Source organism: Acipenser ruthenus, chromosome 16 (genome assembly GCF_902713425.1).
Source record: "Acipenser ruthenus chromosome 16, fAciRut3.2 maternal haplotype, whole genome shotgun sequence".
Lineage (NCBI taxonomy): Eukaryota > Metazoa > Chordata > Actinopteri > Acipenseriformes > Acipenseridae > Acipenser > Acipenser ruthenus.
Window position 1 is genome coordinate 31,527,831 of NC_081204.1, and position 18,391 is coordinate 31,546,221.

Here is an 18,391-nt window from a genome sequence, read left to right on the forward strand (position 1 = left end):
GCGCTGTAGAAAAAGGGAGGATACGTAATCAGTGCGCGCCCACCCCTCCTCAGCGCTGTACTCCGGACGACATCACGCTGCGCCAGCAGTGGCAGCTCTCTCTCTCCGGTGAAGATGGCTTCGTCTGTTTGGAAAGGTCTGGTCGGTGTCGGGCTCTTAGCGTTGGCTCATTCGGCATTTTCAGCGGCTCAGCGTGAGTAGAAACCCCAGTCTTTAGTATTTGCAGGACCGGATTTGTCCGAAGGGATGCCAGGTGTTGCTAGTTTCAGTGGAGCATTTTCCGGAGGATCTTTTGCATTTAGGGACTCGGGCCCTGTTGCCGGGTTTATTCCCATTAATAGTACTAATAATATTATTATATACACAAATAAATGCCGATATTGTCTTATTTCCCTCAAACAGAGGAACAAGACCACCTTGTTTACCGAACTATATGCCACGGTGTATTCTGCCCTCGTTATGTGTTGCTGTATGAAGTCACTGCTACACAATGCAGAGTCGTCACCGTACGCTTTGTTTTCTTGTGAACGGGAGGCTCCGCAACGTACTGATATCGGTGTGCGGTGACTTTATTTCATGGTGCCCGGATATAAAATAAACACAAACATTTAGAAACCGCTTAACGGACTATACCCGATTCCAGTGTTGCGTGACAGAGATCGACGGTGGATTCAGTTGACGTTTGTTAAAATAATCCTCTCGCACTAGTGTGTATTTGTGAGCCCTGCTGAGTCACCGCAGGAAGAAACCCCGCAAGGAAGCAAAACATAACGCAACGAGTCGATGTTTCAGCGGTTACAGGCTGCAGGTGTAGATATAGGGAAGCGAGTACAGTAGAAACGCGACGCCACACTCGTTTACAGCTTCAGGCCCCGGTGTATTAAACGATCGTTTCCAAAAACCATCACTCCCAAATGAAGTTTCATTTTGCCGTTCCCTGCTGTAATTAAAAAGAGTTATAATAACGGTTTGCTTTTTTACATGGCATGTAAACCATGCGCCACGATGTGTGTTAACTACCACAGTGTGCATACGCAGTGCACGGCATTTTCAATGTGTCCAGGTTTTACTGTGAGCTAGTCACACTTGAACTTGTTATACCTAGATACACAGTGGCCAATTAAACTGCCAGTAAAACCTGGAATGGATCCAATTTTGATGCAGCGTCACTTTTATTTCTTTAATATAATTTATTACAGCAGAATATACTTCTAATTTAATGTAACGAATAGGGTTTGTTTGTAAACCTGAATCACACAACATAATCGGCGGATTTTACAAACCCCAGTTACTGCTAACCATCGACGACCTTACATTAGGTAGACCAATATTCGGGCTAAATTGGGTCTGTGAAATCAGACCACTCTGGGCTTTCCTGGAAGCATAGAGAGAAGCAGGCGAGGAGTGACTACTTCAGCTCAAACTAAAGTTGCTCAAAGTGCTATGCAATGGGAGTCTTTCGATTCCTACAGAATGATTTGCAACACAATAATAAAACAGAACCCTAAAATGTTGCTTCTGCCTGAAGGTTAGCTCTATGATTTGATGCTGGTGTCTGACAGGTGAGTATTCTGACTGTGTATACTGACTGTGTAGACCTGTAAGCACGTTTTTAAGCGGTGCTTTTAATATATATGCCTATTTTCCTTTCTTTAGATCGGTCCTATATGCGACTAACGGAAAAGGAGAATGAAACACTACCGATCGATGTAAGTGCTTGCTTGTTCAGATTTGTTTTATGTCTCTCTTGGAGTTTAGTGTCCAGTGATTACTGTCCTGGGATTCAACAACTTCTTCAAGTAAAACTTGAACTGTTTGAACAATTGTTGAAGTCAGGTTCATTCAGTTGGTTCAGCTAGTGATGGGCATGGGATCAATATATCCAAATCAGTCATGTGTGACTTGTCTTCATAAAAATGATAATCCGCACAGTAAGAATTTATAATCCTGCCATGTTCCGTCTGAGCAGAAGTACTGTAGTTTACTGTTGATGCTGGTTTGCTGTGCATTGTTTCAGCTGCAGTTACAGTACCAGTAATAATCACTCTGTGTTTGCTTTTGTAGATTGTCCTTCAGACACTGCTGGCCTTTGTAGTAACTTGTTATGGCATTGTACATATTGCGGGGGAATTTAAAGACATGGACGCTACGTCAGAGCTGAAAAACAAGTATGTTTGTTTCATCACCAACACTCCACCCTTTATAGATATTGTATGTATATTGTCTATTATACATTCTGTAATATTGTCTTCTGTATAGATATTGTATGTATGTATATTGTCTGTTCTTTTGCGATTGATTTGAACTTGCAGGTTAGTCCCATTTGCCCAGGTACTGTTTTAAGGTTGCCATTTTTAGCCTTCAAGTCTTGGCCAATTTTAACTAAATTTCTTCCATGTAATCTTGTATGCACATCCCCACGGCCATTTATTACTAGACTGTCTGATGTGAAAGTGGTAGAAAAATATCTTTGTGAACCTAGTGTGGCTTTCCTGCTCTATATACCCTGACAAGACCTTATGCCTAAACCAAACCCCTGCTTTTTTCTGCTATTTTCAGGACTTTTGACACGCTGAGAAATCATCCTTCGTTCTACCTTTTTAACCACCGGGGCAGAGTGCTTTTCCAGCCCCCTGAGACCACCCCCGTCCCCAGGCAGCAAGCGCTGAACTGCAACCCGCTGAGGTTACGGAAACTAGAGCATCACTGAGACTTCCTTCCTTCCACCTTTCTGTATTAAATATTAAAATCTAACTCTCCGGGGTGTAAAAAAAAAAAGAGTATCTGCTTTAAAAAAAAAAAAAAAATCTTCCATTACTTACCTTATAGTTGATGTGTTTTTGTTTTGTTTTTTATTTAGACTGTGCTAACTCCTTTGCGTGGGGGAGGGAGGGGGTTGTCCTGCTTGTATTAGTCCCACATAAAAGTAAATTAAAGTGACTGAACCAAGTCAGGGATCTGTGATCTAATGATCCCCTGCCCTCTGCTCTAATCAAACTGCCTGCTCAACACGTGTTGTTCGAACCTTAGGCTACTGAACATTTTTGTCTGCCTTGCTGTTAAGACTGTGAGGTATTTAAGGATTTTTTTTTTTTACACCCTGCTAAGCAAATGTGATAAGATACAGTACAAGATGTATAACTTATTTAGTGACAGTATTTATACATTGCTGTGCAGGATTTTGTAATACAGTAGTTGAGAAAAATTAATAAATCATCTTCATTGGAAATGAAACAATAAAACATGCATTTGTGATATTGGGAAATAGCAATTTAATATTGCTAATAAATTATGGGGTAATATAAACTAAGGAAACTTTCATACATTTTAAAAGCCAATACTGCAGGTCATTTTCTGTTCCATGTTTGTTATGTACAAAAGAAAAAATATGCATCAAATCATTTTTAACTTAATAAAGTCTGTTTTGAAAATGTGTGCTCAAGCATTATGTTTTAAATGGATTACATAATAAAAAGGTAAGAACATAAATAATAACTTGCTTTTAACTATCAGTGAATTGTACTGCTTAACAAATAGTTAATCCTGATTATATTGTGAATTGATCACTGCTGGCTTGAGAGCTACTCTATCTCCTGCTGTTTAAAGTCCCAGAGACTGTCAATAGGCACAGTTTTATCGCACTGGAAAACAGATCCATGTATAAAAACCACATTTTGCTCCTGGTTGAAATAAAAACTTGGGAGAAGGTTTGCAATGAACACTCATGATTAAAATGAGTACAGTGGTAGACCCATGGCCCGTAGTGGATATAGAACAAAATGCATGCATTATTATTTTTAAAAGAAAATAAACTAGTAAGGAACTGCTTCAGCAGATTTTAGTGCTTGATACTAGTTTCATAACACTTGAGTTTTGGTTTCCTTTCAGACATCCTGGAGGAAACAGCTTTGACTAACAGTAACCAAGGTGTTTTGTGACACTGGGACTTGGCATGTTGTGTAACAGAATAAAACAGAACTGGATGACATCTGTAATAAGACTTGGGAGGATAAAAAGATTTTTAAAAAGTATGCTAGTTAACCCTGGTGTGTTTCTCATCCTGGCTACTTTTACTGCTGCTCTTCATGAGCTGCCTTCACAGATACGGTTAAGAGGAGACAGCGAGCACCCAATGCACACATACATTCACACTGTACAGGCAAACCTGCTTACAACTGCTCAAGGGACCAGCTAAAAGCTGCCCTAAGACCCAAGTCATTTATCACAGGTGGGGCTGAAATGACACATAGCACGTGTGATGGAAGGCTGCAGAAAACAGGTACTTTGTAGTTTTAAGTTAGGTGCCCACACATGGTTCATCACTTCCACTCTACCTTGTCTACAGACATGTGGTTAATACAGCATCCACTCCACACATGTAAACGGCAACACTTTTTTTTCTCTGACATTTATTTTTTTTATTTTTTTAAAAAAAGATTTAATAAAATGTTCATTTATATTATATAACAGTTACAAAAAGTTCTTCTTTATACAGTTTATTATTTTCTTTAAAATATTTTTTATCTTACGGTCTGGTAAGAATACTGTCCAAAAATAATCTCTTTGTTATTTTTTTTGTATGAATATTAAAAAGTAAAATACACTTTCATTAAAAAAACAAAACCATTACGGATTGCTTAAGTACTGGAGTACTGGGAAAGATTGGAACAATCAAACCAGCCTAACTGAACCGAACCAAACAGACATGGACTGCAGTTCAAACCTGACCAGATAGACCCAGACTACCTTTAACACTTTCCATCAAACCCGTCTAAATATCCAGCTATGTGCTTCCGTTTCCATCATAACCTTGGGAAATCAAAACTCTGAGCTCAAAGCGATGTGTGATCACGATCAAGCACAGATCAATCAAACTGAAAACCTAAAATTGTATTTGAGCAAACAGAATGCACAACCGAGTTACATTCAATGCGTTTGTTTATTTTACAGCCAATCATTACCGTTAAAATAAAAGCAAAAAGCGCAGATTTACGCACTTCTGCCTCGTACCAACTGCTCGAGCGATCTGGGCATGCCTGCTGCAAGCTGCAATGGACCAGATTAACGAAAACCAAAATGCAGGATTGGGTTTGGAGCTTTAGGCAACATGTTGCAAATTTCAAAGGAAACCTTATTTTGCAAGTGCTGCTGGACGCTTCAATCGATTAGAACAGTCTTGTTGGTCAATAAAGGCCTAGTCTGGTCAGGTCAGGTCGGGTTGGGAGCTGCCCAGGTCCATTTTTTTTTTTTATGTTTCTTTGCCTTGTACGACCCAATTCTAAAAATGGTGGAAAAAAAAACGAAAAGAAGTTGCAGACAGAGGATTAAGAATGAAAAACAAAAAGCCTGAGGTAGATTAAAAGTTTCCTCATCGAGTCACAGGGTTTTCATTGGTGTCAATGAACAGGAGGAGCAGGGCTGTGGGTAATTACTCCTAATCTTTACAAATCCCCACACCCTCACCCCGCCTTCTCCTGCTCACTGCTGTGACACAGGCCCGTCTCTTGGGTCTGGGGAGGGTGCAGCTCTGCTTAACAGTCTGAAGTCTTATTAAAAATCACAGTTGCAGATTTGAACTCTACCCTGTTGCTTGGATGTAGATGACGGTGGAGGGTATGTGGGTGTGAGATGGATTAAAAGAAGCTGGGATGTATTTCTGCAAAGCTGTGACATCCTCCACTCACCTTTTCAATTATCATCAAGGTAACCTTACTGATGTGCAATATTTATTATTTCAGGCATTGGTCCTATGTCCAATGTTGTCATCCTCCCACCCCACCTTTACCCTCACGTGGGGTAGTAACAGTCAGTGGCTGCTCTGTGCCATAGCCCTTGGGGCAGGTGGAAGTCTAGACCACCCACACTTGGAACGTGTTTAGACTTGTGAGGAAACTAAGAGTCCCCCTGCTACTCCCTCTCCCTCCTCGAGTCATTCAGTCACTGCGGAGGTTATCCTGAGCACCGAGGAGCCTGGCTTATGCTGGCAGGATATTGGCAAAAAAAGGGGAGGCGGAGAGGGAAGGTTTGGCTGGCCAGGCCCTTCTCCTCTCGTGCCCTCCTCCCTCTCCGGTAAACCGCTCCGTCTTCGTCGAACTCTGGCGGTTCGTCCGTGGCGCTGGAGCCTTTGCCCGCTGTTGGGCAGGCGTTTCTCCACAGGTGCAGCGCAGGGCCCTGGTTACCTGTCGTGGACGTTGTTCACGCTGTTGGGCCGGTACTTCTCCTCCATCTCCTCCAGTGCAGTCTCCAGCTGCTGGATCAGCACCCGCTTCTTAAACCTGCAGCGAGGGAGATGGGGGGGGGAGTTCATGTGAAGAGGCATTTTCACTTAGTCAATTCATCGGAAAACAGGATCCCTTTAAATCCACCCTACTGGTCCCTACCTGGGAGTTTTCCAAAATGCACTACAGGAGATTCTGTACACAAAATAATTCAGTTTTGACATGCTGCTGTTTCCATCAACCTAATACACATCCATTATCTCACAAGCTCATCTGAGTAAGGGTTTATTGCTTACAATGCGTGCAGTAAAACTGAACTAGTATCTGCTGACACCTTCACACCTATGGACCAGTGTGCTCCTGCCCCTTATCAGAACGGAATGAAGGGTAGCGTACCTGGCTGCCTCCTTGATGGTGTGGTGGATGAAGTATCTCTGCACCTCCAGAGGTCCCTTCACTTCTTCAAGTAGTTGGAATACTGTCTCATAATCTGAAAACGCAGACAGCAGAGCTCAGGTGATGAACAATGGTGACAACTTTAAAACCAACAGTGTTATTGCAATATGCCTTTTAAATGCACATATTTATCTCCTCTAGCACACAAATAAGACATTCAACTGCGAAACACCAAAATCTACAACACAGCATATCGTCAATCGGCACATTTTTATATGCACTTGTTTTAAATGAATGAGGAACGTTGCTTCTACAGGAAGTGTTAAGAACCAAAATTTAGGAACTGAATAAGTTTCAAAAACTGCACAGAAACTAGCTAGAGCTTGAGGATCTGAGATTAAAATAACATTAGAAAAATTGTGCATGGGGGTCACATGTGCAATTTAAAGATGTGTGTGCGTAGTGCTCCATACTCACTCCTGCCTGGCTTGCGAACCTCCTTTAAGACCCGAGACCGGAGCTCTGCATTGGACCCATCAAGAGGCAGGACACTGCCAACCCTGAGTGCTCCGGGCAATGCGGACTCGGCACTGCTCTCCATCGCCCCCTCCTGGTTTGGAGGAGCCCCTTCCTCACAGTTCTCAGCAAGGCCTGCCCCTCTGTCCATAGCGACAGGGTCTGGCCTGTCGTCCAGCCCGTCCTCACTCAGACACCCCACATCCTCCGGCTGGGACTCCGCCTCAACCGCTGTCCCCGTCAGTCTGTCCTCAGGGGTCAGGGACGTCACTTCTAACCCGTCCAGCACCGTCCAGTTCTCAGGCTTCCTCTCCCCGTTACTCTCCACTACCATCACGCTGTTCACCTCCACGCCTGGAAAGAGAGAGCGAGAAGAACCAATGCAATACAGATCACAACACATACAGGGCATGTACCGTTCCACACACTCCTAATGTCAGGGATCCCACAAGACAAGACCGAGTCATCATTCCAGTAGGACTGTGCAAATAAAGACGACTGTCACACAGAGCCATCGTCTGGTTTCATTAGTTCTACCTGTTGAGGTGGTTACATTTAAAGGAAAATAACAAAACGCCACACTCACACAATCTAATTTGTTTATGATGATCCTCAAACTAATTTAGAATAATTTAGAGCCAGGTCGATCACGGTGTGGCCCTACCTTTTTGCAGTGGGATGGGTTTGATTAAGTTCTGGTGGCTCTGTCCCCCGGGGGAGGAGGGTGGCCCCTTGCCCACCACGTGGTTAGTGATTATGGGGGGCGTCTGCGGCCGGCGAAGCAAGGGGGACATGCTCCTCCGTCTCTTCAGGGCCGCAGCAGAGTTGGGGTCTCCTGCGCTCCTCTTCAGCTTGTTCTGGGGGCTCGCCACAAACTCGTCCGCCTCATCAATCATCATTCCCTGCAGGGGAGGAAAACAGGAAAGGTTTAAAACAAAAAAACAACAACATGAACGAATGAACGGCAGTGCAGGGCAGGATGAAACTACTGTTCTTGGTCAAGCTATAGCCCGAAGCCAATATCACGCAAGAGAGTTTTGGGTACCTTCTTGTCCTGTTTAAAAGGGTTCCCGAATGTGTGCAGGCGTTTCGGCTGGTCCGGGTCGATTTCTCGGAGGGGTGACGTCATCATCTTCAGGTACTCCTGGTAATTCCCCATCTGAGCCACAGGGATGCTGTGCAGGTAGTCTGGAAGAGGTAGGACTTACTCAATAACAAACTAACAGTGTACAATGCACCTTTGTGCACAATGCAACTATGTTCTGCCACACAGCTGATGCATATCCACTCCCTGAACTATGTTTAGCCTCAATTCAGGCTTGGATTTGTATCATTTTAAACAGAAGTTGACCCAAAAACTACACAGTTTGAATGAACTCACATCTTAACTGTAGAGAAGTTATTGTAGTCTTATTCATTTATAAAAATAAATACATGCTTAATAAACCCCACTGCTGTGTTGCAGTCGGGTCGAAGGGAATGCGACAGTCACCTTCATCTTGTCCGCGGATGAGTTTCTGCGTCGTTCTCAGCAGGTTGGACCTCATTCGGGTCAGCTGATCCAGGATATTCCTCCGGGGAATGTCAAATGCGTTCCTGTACGCCTGCGGCTTCAGGTCCTGGTGGGGCAGCGAGAAATTAGAACACAAGTTTTAAAAAAAAAAAACTGCCAAAAACAGTTCCATCAGCTCCATGTGTGAGTGCATCACTGTACCTTGTTCAATAGTGCTATCTGGAAGCCTGCAAACTCCTTCAGGTTGATATCGGTGAGCATGAGGGGGGCCTCCCCAGTGATCCCCTGCAGGAGCTGCTTGAAATCCTTGCGGTGTGCCAGTGAAAGTGCATTGGAGTGGTTCTTAACTTTGATCCCTGTTTCCTGGGGAGGCTTTTTACCAACAGACACTATGAGCCGGTCCGACTCCATTTTAGCCTGCGAAGTACAGAAGGGGGAGGCGGAGAAGAGACATGGTTAGACAACGCCAGTGCAGCTGGTATAATAATACTTTTGCTGTAATCGTGGTGTGTGTGCAAACCAGCAGTAAATGTTACATTAAACAAAACTTACCATGTATGCAATAATGTCTTAAAATCCCCAATACAACATATATATATAAAATATATTGGGTATTATTTTGCTATGTTATCTGAATATTGTAAAGTATTGTGAAAGTTTCAGAAACCATTCTCTCATATACACACACATTATCATATTGTCCAACAGTTAGACAGACTCTGCGTACCTGCTGGCTGAGTTTCTTGAGGTAAGAGATGACGCTGTAGCTGAGCCCACAGTCCATGTTATCAGAGATCAGATTTGGGGCTCCCATCATTCGTAACGCCTTCTTTAATGGCTGGGGAAGAAAGCAGGAGAGTCAACGGTGACCACAAAGAACCCGTAATTACTTTGATAAAAGCAATTCAAATTGTAACTATATAATGCAAACTAGTGCAAATCCTGTTAGAAGAGCTAAGAAAAATAAATAAATAAATAAATTAATTAATAAGCAGTTAGTGGGGCACTCTGCTTGTTTAAAGTCTAACAGTAATCCCAGGGCAATGGTAATTCACAGGCTGCAGCAGGACCTACCAATAAGAAGTAAGGAGGCATGTTCTTCAGGTACGTCTCAAAAGCCTGGCGCCATTTCATGTTAGGTTTCAGTTTATGCACTTTGAACAAGTCATCTGGAAAAAGAACAAAAATAAAATCAAACTGGAGACAACTGGAGATGGGGGGGGACTCAAACTGTATTGAAGCAAGACGAAAGATTTAGCTGTAACCATGATTATCAGACCGCCCCCCACCCCCAGACACACACCACCTACCTAACAATGGCAATAAGACTGGGTAGTTGTAAGGCATCACAAAGAGGTTGACGCAGGTTAAGGTAGTGCTGGCTTTCAGGTACCCGAAAGGCTGCCCCAGGTCACTGTACTTCCCACTGCTGTTTACAAACACCTGCAGACAGACAAGAAAGACTGGAATATGAATGAGCACTCTCCATGGACAGCACAGCGTTCTGTACTCTGGCATGCCATGGAAACCCATGCTGCAGGCTTACACTTGTGTGGGTGGTTTATTTAACTCTATTACTAATGTACAGCTATGGCCAAAAGTTTTGCATCACCTAGAATTTTAGGATTGAGACATAATTAAAACTACAAAGCGGTATGTAATTCAATATGTTAACGGAACATTATTCAGCAGGTTTCATTCGACTTTATGAAGCAACATGTGTTAATTCTACAGGGCGATGCACAGCTTTTGGCCATAGCTATAGATCTTCTCATAGTGGGGTTTCTTGTAATCACATCTGTTACAAGCTTTCTAAAATACAATAAACCTGAACCAAGCAGCCAGTATTCCGCAGCAATCCCATGCTCAGTCTCTTTGGAGACTCGCTGATTCAGGTCTTCACTGTATGAAGTTACCTGCCAGCACACGTGCGGGGACTTGCGCTCCAGTATGTACTGTGTGAGCGGCGAAGGCTCCAGCTCGTATTTGTCGAAGGGCAGCTTGTCGATCACCATGGGCTCACAGTCCACACAGGAGAACCGTACAATGGGGTGGGACGTCCGGGGAGGCTGGAGGACAAACACAAGCATACTTAAACCATAGAGAAGACAGAAACATGACGCACATCACAGTGCTTCCTCATTCTAAAAGTAATCTATTATAGTGCGGAAACTGTTTCTGGACTACGAATCACATCAAATGATAAAATAACACTAGGACACTCCTGCAAAGACTGCATGCATGTATCCTTACCAGAGTGGGGGAGTTCTGATCGGGCCAGAAGGATTCGGGGATGGGCCAGTGTCCGACAGGTACGCCGGTTTTGGGGTTGGGGCGCACGTAGATCACTTTGTGGCAGCTGTGCCATGGCTGGGGAGAGAACGAGGATGTGGGCCTGGCTGGGTCAACAAGACCGTCTGTGGAAATACAGGTCAGACACAGGTGTAAAATCTGCAGAGTGAGAAGTGCTTATCCTATGTACTGCAATAGATGTTGGATCACGCTTTATGTTAAACTGCTAGACTCACCTCTTCAAACAGCACCTGTAGAACTCCTCTGTTGTATCCTGGGACACTATCACCCTTCATTTAAATATGCTTTATTTTGCTCTTATCTGCCCCCTATTTTACTGCATTTAATCCTGTACCTCAGAATATTGTAATCTGCCAAGTGTTTAATCTGTAGTATTTTGTACTTAATCATATCCTGATGTAACTACCACTATTTAATCATATCCTGATGTAACTTTCACTATTATCTGCTGTATTATTGAATTGTGGTTTGTCACACTTGAGAATTATTGTATTTCTTGTTCTTATTGTATGACTTATATTGTAACACTTGAATGTATTTGTATTTGCTTGCGATTGTAAGTCGCCCTGGATAAGGGCGTCTGCTAAGAAATAAATAATAATAATAATAATAATAATAATGCAGTGGGAGTCTTCTTTCCATCCCTGTGATGTAACGGCTCGGTTACCTTCCCCCACAGGCGGCGGATCAGGTCCTGTCTTCTCAAAGTTGATCACCACTCCGCTCTGCACCTTCTGCACCAGCGACTCCAAGCACTGATTCAGCATCCGCTGGGTTCGGACACAATAGGACCGGCCTGCGGGAAGAAAAATTTTAAAAAAAAAAAAAAAATGAAATTAAAGGCTTCGAGCCAAGGCAGGCAGTGTTTAGCCATCGCACACATTTACAGCAAACTCTGAACTGTATGCTGATGGAGAGTTGTGAGAGTGTGTCAGAGACAAAGAGTTACTGTATTTGCTTCCCCAAGACGAGCTGCATTCACAGAGAGAGAGAGAGAGAGAAAGAGAGAGAGAGGAGACACAGAGACACAGAGAGAGAAACAAAAGGAACCACACTGTCTCAGTTAAAGCAGTGCTGGCTCACCTCCAGTGACCTCGCACATCTGCGTGATGGCAGACTCGTCTGTGGGGACGCTGCCCAGCTGCTCCGGCTCGAGGGAGGAGGCGCCCGGCAGACGCAGCACCAGCGCAAACAGCCTCTGGTCCCAGCGGAACGGCTCCTTCGTCAGCTCGCTGCCCGGCAGGGGCGAGTTCAGGGGCAGGTGCAGCTGCGGGAACAAAGAGAGGAACCGTTCAACTTCCAGAGCCCAGGTACACGAGAATCATATACACCCACTCCCCCGAACAAAGAACACAAATAAGACAAAATAGGTTTTTGTTTTCTCATGATGAGATATACATTGTATAGCACAGTATGTGAATTTATTTTCAGGCAAACCATTCAGTATTAGCGTTACAATCACAAGTCAAAACACATTTTAAACACATATACTTGGAAGCTAGATGCAACATTTCAACTTACATACATACAACCGCCAGCATATTACCAAGTCACAATCAGCTCTGACCTCTAAAGACGCAGCTTTTCTCCCAGCATCTCCACAATAACCACGCTTGCACACTCACCTCCTCTTGCACGCCAGAGCTGTGAGTCAGCTTGCTCCCATCAGTGATGGTGATGATCACCGAGGGCTCCAGAAAAAAGGGGTTTCTTCCCTAGAATGAGAAATTGTATTTAATATAAAAAAGATTTCACTACAACAAGCAATACTGTTTGTCGTAGTTGCGTTTGTGGAGAGCGGCTGGGTTTACCTGTCCGTAGTTGTCGATGCCGGTCACCAGCCTGTTGAGGTTGAGCAGGTCAAAGGAGGAGCGCAGCGCCTGGCCCAGTGTGGTCAGCCCCAAAGCATGCAGGTTCTTCAGCTCGTTCATAAAGGTGGCGTGATTCTCCTTCCAGCCAGCCTAACAAACAACAACACAGACTTATAGGGCTTCTGATTTTCGCTTTTAAGAGATTAAAAAACGATAAAACACCCCCAATACAAAAAAAAAAAAATCTGTGCATATCCAATGAACACCGGAAAAACACTAGGAACGGTTACTCAATTCATGCTGACTTCACCCCTTTCCCTGTGAAAATGTCCCTCCTTCCTGACTTGTATCTATCATTGATTTGTTCTGAATACATTAAACCCACCCCAACTACTCAGTTGTAGCAAATCCCTGCATTTCTATTTCTAGCTCGAGCTATAATTGCAGTACTAGAGGTAGTATTTACACGTTCAGGGAATTGAAAACACAATTGCAAATTGCGGCAAAACATAAAAAAACACACAAACACCCCAGAAGAATATGCCCGTGACCAGAAGGATTTCGTTGTGGCTGACAGCAAAGGAAAGAAGGTACAGTTGGAGTGTGCAAGTACTGTCGAGTTACTATACATATTGGAACAGAAAAAAAAACTAAAAGTTACCGAAAATAACTTCATGCAGTAAATAAAATGAAAAAGCCCCGAAAAAAAAAAATAAAAGTAAATAGCACTCAAAAACAGCTAAAAATAAGCACCGAAAAATAAAATTTATAAAAACAGAAGCCCTAATTCTTATTATTCGTGATATTGAATCAAATAATAATGCTTTTTGTACACTTCAGGATTTGCTGATTTTTGATCTAGTTAATTATTTTATTTACTGTTTTAAACTTGTCACAAGACACACAGTACTCAGGGGGGATAAATGTGATACTGTGTGTGCCCACGTGGAGCAGCCTGTACTTCTGTAAGGAACATGAGATTTAGATTCCTGGAGCGTGCTTTTCCTGAATGACCAAGCATCCCAGAGCACTTCACAATACCTTAAGTCAAGGCTGGTTAATTGGAGATGGAGTATGCAGAGCTAACAGTGTCAGATTGATGTCGCAGGGAGTTCCAGCCGTCACATGAATGCAGTACAGCTCAATCCATCTCCCTACCGGAATACTTCCACATAAGAAACTGTCCTGATGACATGCGCGACCGCTTGCAGAGCGCAAACCGATTTATATTCTGCAAGTTGCTTGTCTCTTGTGAATGGCTTGCTGGGTTGATTTGAAAACATGTATATTCCATCATAATGGTGGGGGAACAAAAACGCACAGCTGCATTAACTTTGGGTTTAATAGAAGGCAAGTGCTTAATGCCATGTAATGGGAAGCAATGGTGCTGGTGCTGTGCACTGGGAGGCAGCAACAAGTGAAACACACACGGCAATGTGTTTGGTAGGTAATGGGGACTGCAGTGTGATTGCCCAGCACTGTCATGTGATGGAAGAGGATCCGTACACGACTGGTTTGTCTGCAATGTGATTACAGGAGTCTGGAATGCAGTTCAAGAGGCTCCGCCTCCGCAGACTGGGGAAGGGTTAGGATTTGTTGTGGGTGGCGTCACATTTAGATAGACCATTACTATTATTATTATTATTATTATTATTATTATTATTATTATTTATTTTTTAGCAGACGCCCTTATCCAGGGCGACTTACAATCGCAAGCAAATACAAATACATTCAAGTGTTAGAAACAAAACAAAAAAAAACAAACCAAGGCTGCAGTTGGTTGGGAAGAACACGTTCCTGTGGTTTTTGTGCGCCTACAAGATAACCATATCTTTTAAATACATCTGCAGAAAGCCTTCCGATCCACATCTCTCTGCAACAGCAATGGCTATCCGCTCATCAAGTGCTGGGAGCAGCTCCACAGTGATCTGGGAGTGGGAATCACTACCCATTCTGGAATGCTGCCTTTCTTATCAATACAGTCAAAAAGAAGGAGTCAGCCTGCGATCAGCACCCACCAGGCAAGCCCAGGCACTTCCAGTCCAGGTCTCTCTCCCAGCAACGTCTTTACAAACATTGCACTGAACCAATCAAACCTCTGACCAGGTCCTTGAGTATTTGATTGTTAAATTCTGCCACTTACACCCTGGAATGGGCTCAGGTTACACACACCTTGTCCTTGAACTCCACAACGGAATAGTTTCAGTGAATCCCGGAGCCCTGCGGACCAGAGGGGTGTCCCGTTGAAATTGTTCATATCAGATTTCTCTTAACAGGGAAGATTAATCGGAATTATCAGCAACCCCAGTTGTGTGGCTGGGGTTAAATGCAAGGCAGTGTGCTGCTACTGTACCAAGTGATTGCTGTAGAGTAATAGGCTTCACTCAACAAGATCCAACACAGCCATCAATCTCTCCCTCACCGCAGGCAGTGCTGCTAGAGGGCAGAGGAGAGGGGAGCATCGATTCACACTGTGAATCTTCAAGCTCTCACGCTGCTGTGGCTCCTGCCAGCACAGCTCCCATCTCCTCTCCTCCAGGGCTCATCAGGAGCAAGCTAACCAGAGTAGCCATGGAAAGGTTTCCTTTTTCTTATGCAAACAAGCTGCATTCACCAGACATGTATTTTCTGGACCGGTGGGTGGTGCCCACCCTGGAGTCCTCAGATTCATTTTGGCATTGAGATTCCACAGCCAGCTGGGATCAATAATTTCTGCACGAAAGATCTTTTGAATCAAAAACAAGTAACACACATTCCTCCGGCTTTAACACAGTCTTGGCTGTGCTTGACATTGCGTAAAAAAAATACAATAAATTTTTAAAAAAAGCAAGCAGGAGACTTATTTTAGATTGCGAAATACTTTCGACTCAAGGCACTACTGCAAAGTGTTAGGCAACACTTATTTGAAGGAGAACATTTGTGCTCCAGAACCGCATCTCAGCGTCACAGGAAATCACAGGTGGTGGTTTTGCCACATGCAGGCTGCAAAGTCATCTTATCCCTGGTTAGCCTTCCCTCTGTGTAAGAGTGAACTCTAGTTACTCAAGTGCACCTCCCTCTCCCTCTCCATGTTACTTTGCTGAAGTGATGTCATCCCTTTCTGCTCTGTCCCTGGTGCTGTGTGGCATGTGCTTCTTTCACCCATGCGTGCAATTGAGTTTGTTTCATCAGTGTAGCGCAGGCCTTCTCTGCAGCTCTGAGGCAGGCAGGCAGGCTCTCGGGAGCTCAGCTGAAGTGCTATTCATTCACATCGGGCCCAAGGAGAGACAGAGAAGATCTCAAACGAATGTGATTCGAACGGGTTCAAAAATCAGAACAAATACTGCGGAACACGGTTAAAACTAAATGCACCGTGGGAATGCTTTAACAAAACAGGAGGACCAGACTCTCCCAGAACACTGTGGAGGCTCAGCATTCGGATGAAATCTTGCATCGGTGCAGACAGAGGAGGCTAGAACACCCGGGGGCTGCCTGGCACTCAGCCAGTAAAAGAAAGCGAAAACACTGACAGAAACACAAAATCACCACCTCTGGCAATGTCACGTCTGATTGCTTTGTTTTATAGGGTGGGGGGCAGAAATATGTAAACAAACCAACGGATTTAAAAACAGTAGTGCATTAGCTGTCGCTTGCCCCTGGGGCAAATGTTGGGCAAATGTTGTAACGTTTTGCAGGAGCAGCACGGACGTGGAGCATGGGGAGGGGGGGTTGGGGGGGGAAAGACAGTTTTTTATTAATACTAGAGAAAGCACTAGGGATTGGATAACTACCATGTGTCCACATAGAGACAGACAACAAGACACAGGGCTGGGCAGTTCCTCAAGGTGCAGTATCAAACAGTCACTGCATGGAGGTGTATCCCGACTAGTATTATATCCTACTGTTGCTCATTTACTAGAAAGCCATGCCCATCAAGGCCATGGATTAAATTATGAAAGATTTTGCTGGTCTATGATTACAGTGGCTGTGTGTGCGCATGCTGTTGTGGGGGCAGATGGTTATAACATCAGCACCTTGTACATAAAATGCCACAAATAAAAATAGGTTTGGACTGCCTTGTCGCCTTTTACCAATAAACCTGAGCCATTGAGACGATATGCGAGGGGAAGACACGGGAGGCGGTGCAGTCGCCAACGTCCAACCAGGTCCATGCGTGTCCCCCAGCACGTCACGCGTGACGTGACGGCGGCTCATAAATCTCCCCGCCTCCATCTCAGCGCTCGAGCTCCCCCAATACAAAAGCAAAATGTCCGCCATCTTCACAGGCTGTGCTGCTCCGGCTCTGCGGGTATTTTGATCAAAATTAGCCGTTTTTCGCCGCCGTGGGGGCGCCCCAACCCCGTATCTACGAACCAGAAGGGCTTTAGAGTCTCAATGTCAGAAAAATATTTCCGGTTAACCAATAAAAACACAATTTAAGAGGATTTATTTACCTTAACTCCGTATGGTGGCTCATCAAATGTAACTAGCATGTACCTGTCGCCTCTACTAGCAGGGTCTCGGGCACGCAGCTGTTAAAGAAAACGAAACAATACACGTTAATGCCGATTTTTTTTTAAAGGGACCCTGAACTCCTCAAAAGGCAAAAATAAAAGTCGGGGTAAAATGATCCTTTACCTTCATAAAGATCTCAACCGCGCCTTTAGCGATGTCCAGATACGTCGTACCCAAATAAGTCCGCTGGTTCATAGAAGCAGACGTGTCTATCAGAAAAAGTAAAATAGGCATTTTTTAAAATATGTTTATAAAAAAGAAAATCTAGAATAAACATAGGGCCTATTTTGCGGCCTGGGTGCGTGTGTGTATATATATATATAATGTGTGTGTGTGTATATATTGTTGTTATAATCTGCCCCCCCGAGAGGGTCGCAGTGCCTCCCCTGCCGCCGCCTGTCTCTCTCTGTCTTTAACTGAGCACTGCTGGGGCTCGCGCTGATAGATAACTTCTCTTCCGAACCCACCGGAACGCCCGAGTTCGCCTGCCACTACGCCATTGGCCGGGGACAGGTTCGGTGGCCACGCCTCTGTTCTTTTTTATAATTTTAATATTCAATGAGGCTGGCGAGCCAGCGCGCGCACTCCACAACGTTTTTTTTTTTTTTTTGTTTTTTTTTTTTTAATCTCCGAAGAGCACGAGCATATATTTTTTGCATATTTAATGAGATATGAAGGGGCGCGCATGGATGGGTCCTGCGGTTTAATTATTTGTAAATTATAAAAGAAAGTAGGTGGGATAAGTTTATGATATTGAGATATATATATATATATATATTTTTTTTTTTTTTTTAAACTGATTTTATTTTAGGAACGGACACGTTGTTGCACGTGTGTCTGGAAAATGCATATTTAAATACTGTGCAATTCACACACACAGAGGCCACGATACTCGTTGTAAGCGCGGTCACGTCTTTGAAACGGGAAACGCAAGTACTCTCCCGCTCCAGCGTGACATGGCTTCTTGTGCTGATAGTTTGGTTTTGGTTTGGCAGCGCATCTGCACAGCGGTCATGTGAAGGAGCACTCGGGTAGGGGAATGTGGGCTGGGAGGGCTCTGGAGTCAGGGGGACATGCCGTGCCAAAGTAGCCTGTTTTACACTTTGCAGAGCTCCGATGTTTACGTGTAT

General features: G+C 44.1%; 2 protein-coding genes across 2 annotated transcripts; one reads left to right on the plus strand and one right to left on the minus strand.

Moving 5' to 3' along the window:
* Positions 1 to 31: 31 nt before the first annotated feature.
* LOC117412383 (ER membrane protein complex subunit 5-like) lies at positions 32 to 3,435 on the plus strand. Its single transcript, XM_034020728.3, has 4 exons — positions 32 to 193; positions 1,657 to 1,709; positions 2,065 to 2,168; positions 2,560 to 3,435. The coding sequence occupies exons 1-4, from the start codon at positions 115 to 117 to the stop codon at positions 2,708 to 2,710; spliced, it is 387 nt and encodes a 128-aa protein (XP_033876619.2). The 5' UTR covers positions 32 to 114; the 3' UTR covers positions 2,711 to 3,435.
* Positions 3,436 to 4,480: 1,045 nt separating this feature from the next.
* LOC117430812 (integrator complex subunit 6-like) lies at positions 4,481 to 17,730 on the minus strand. The gene is made up of 18 exons (XM_034903156.2): positions 17,385 to 17,730; positions 17,201 to 17,278; positions 12,768 to 12,917; positions 12,582 to 12,671; positions 12,040 to 12,223; positions 11,624 to 11,752; positions 10,897 to 11,060; positions 10,560 to 10,712; positions 9,954 to 10,086; positions 9,718 to 9,812; positions 9,371 to 9,481; positions 8,845 to 9,060; positions 8,623 to 8,749; positions 8,176 to 8,318; positions 7,795 to 8,032; positions 7,092 to 7,484; positions 6,615 to 6,708; positions 4,481 to 6,275 (listed from the first exon to the last, which is right to left on the minus strand). Exons 1-18 carry the CDS (start codon positions 17,493 to 17,495, stop codon positions 6,176 to 6,178), a joined length of 2,709 nt encoding a protein of 902 aa, XP_034759047.2. The 5' UTR covers positions 17,496 to 17,730; the 3' UTR covers positions 4,481 to 6,175.
* Positions 17,731 to 18,391: the final 661 nt, after the last annotated feature.

Bases quoted from the DNA above. Each gene is read 5' to 3' on its own strand.
- LOC117412383 (XM_034020728.3), top strand. From the start codon at position 115: ATGGCTTCGTCTGTTTGGAAAGGTCTGGTCGGTGTCGGGCTCTTAGCG. The intron at 194-1,656 runs GTGAGTAGAAAC...TCCTTTCTTTAG, and splicing joins GGCATTTTCAGCGGCTCAGC to ATCGGTCCTATATGCGACTA. The intron at 2,169-2,559 runs GTATGTTTGTTT...TGCTATTTTCAG, and splicing joins ACGTCAGAGCTGAAAAACAA to GACTTTTGACACGCTGAGAA.
- LOC117430812 (XM_034903156.2), bottom strand. From the start codon at position 17,495: ATGCCTATTTTACTTTTTCTGATAGACACGTCTGCTTCTATGAACCAG. The intron at 12,224-12,581 runs GTGAGTGTGCAA...TTGTTCCCGCAG, and splicing joins GCTCTGGCGTGCAAGAGGAG to CTGCACCTGCCCCTGAACTC. The intron at 11,753-12,039 runs GTGAGCCAGCAC...TTCTTCCCGCAG, and splicing joins GATGTGCGAGGTCACTGGAG to GCCGGTCCTATTGTGTCCGA.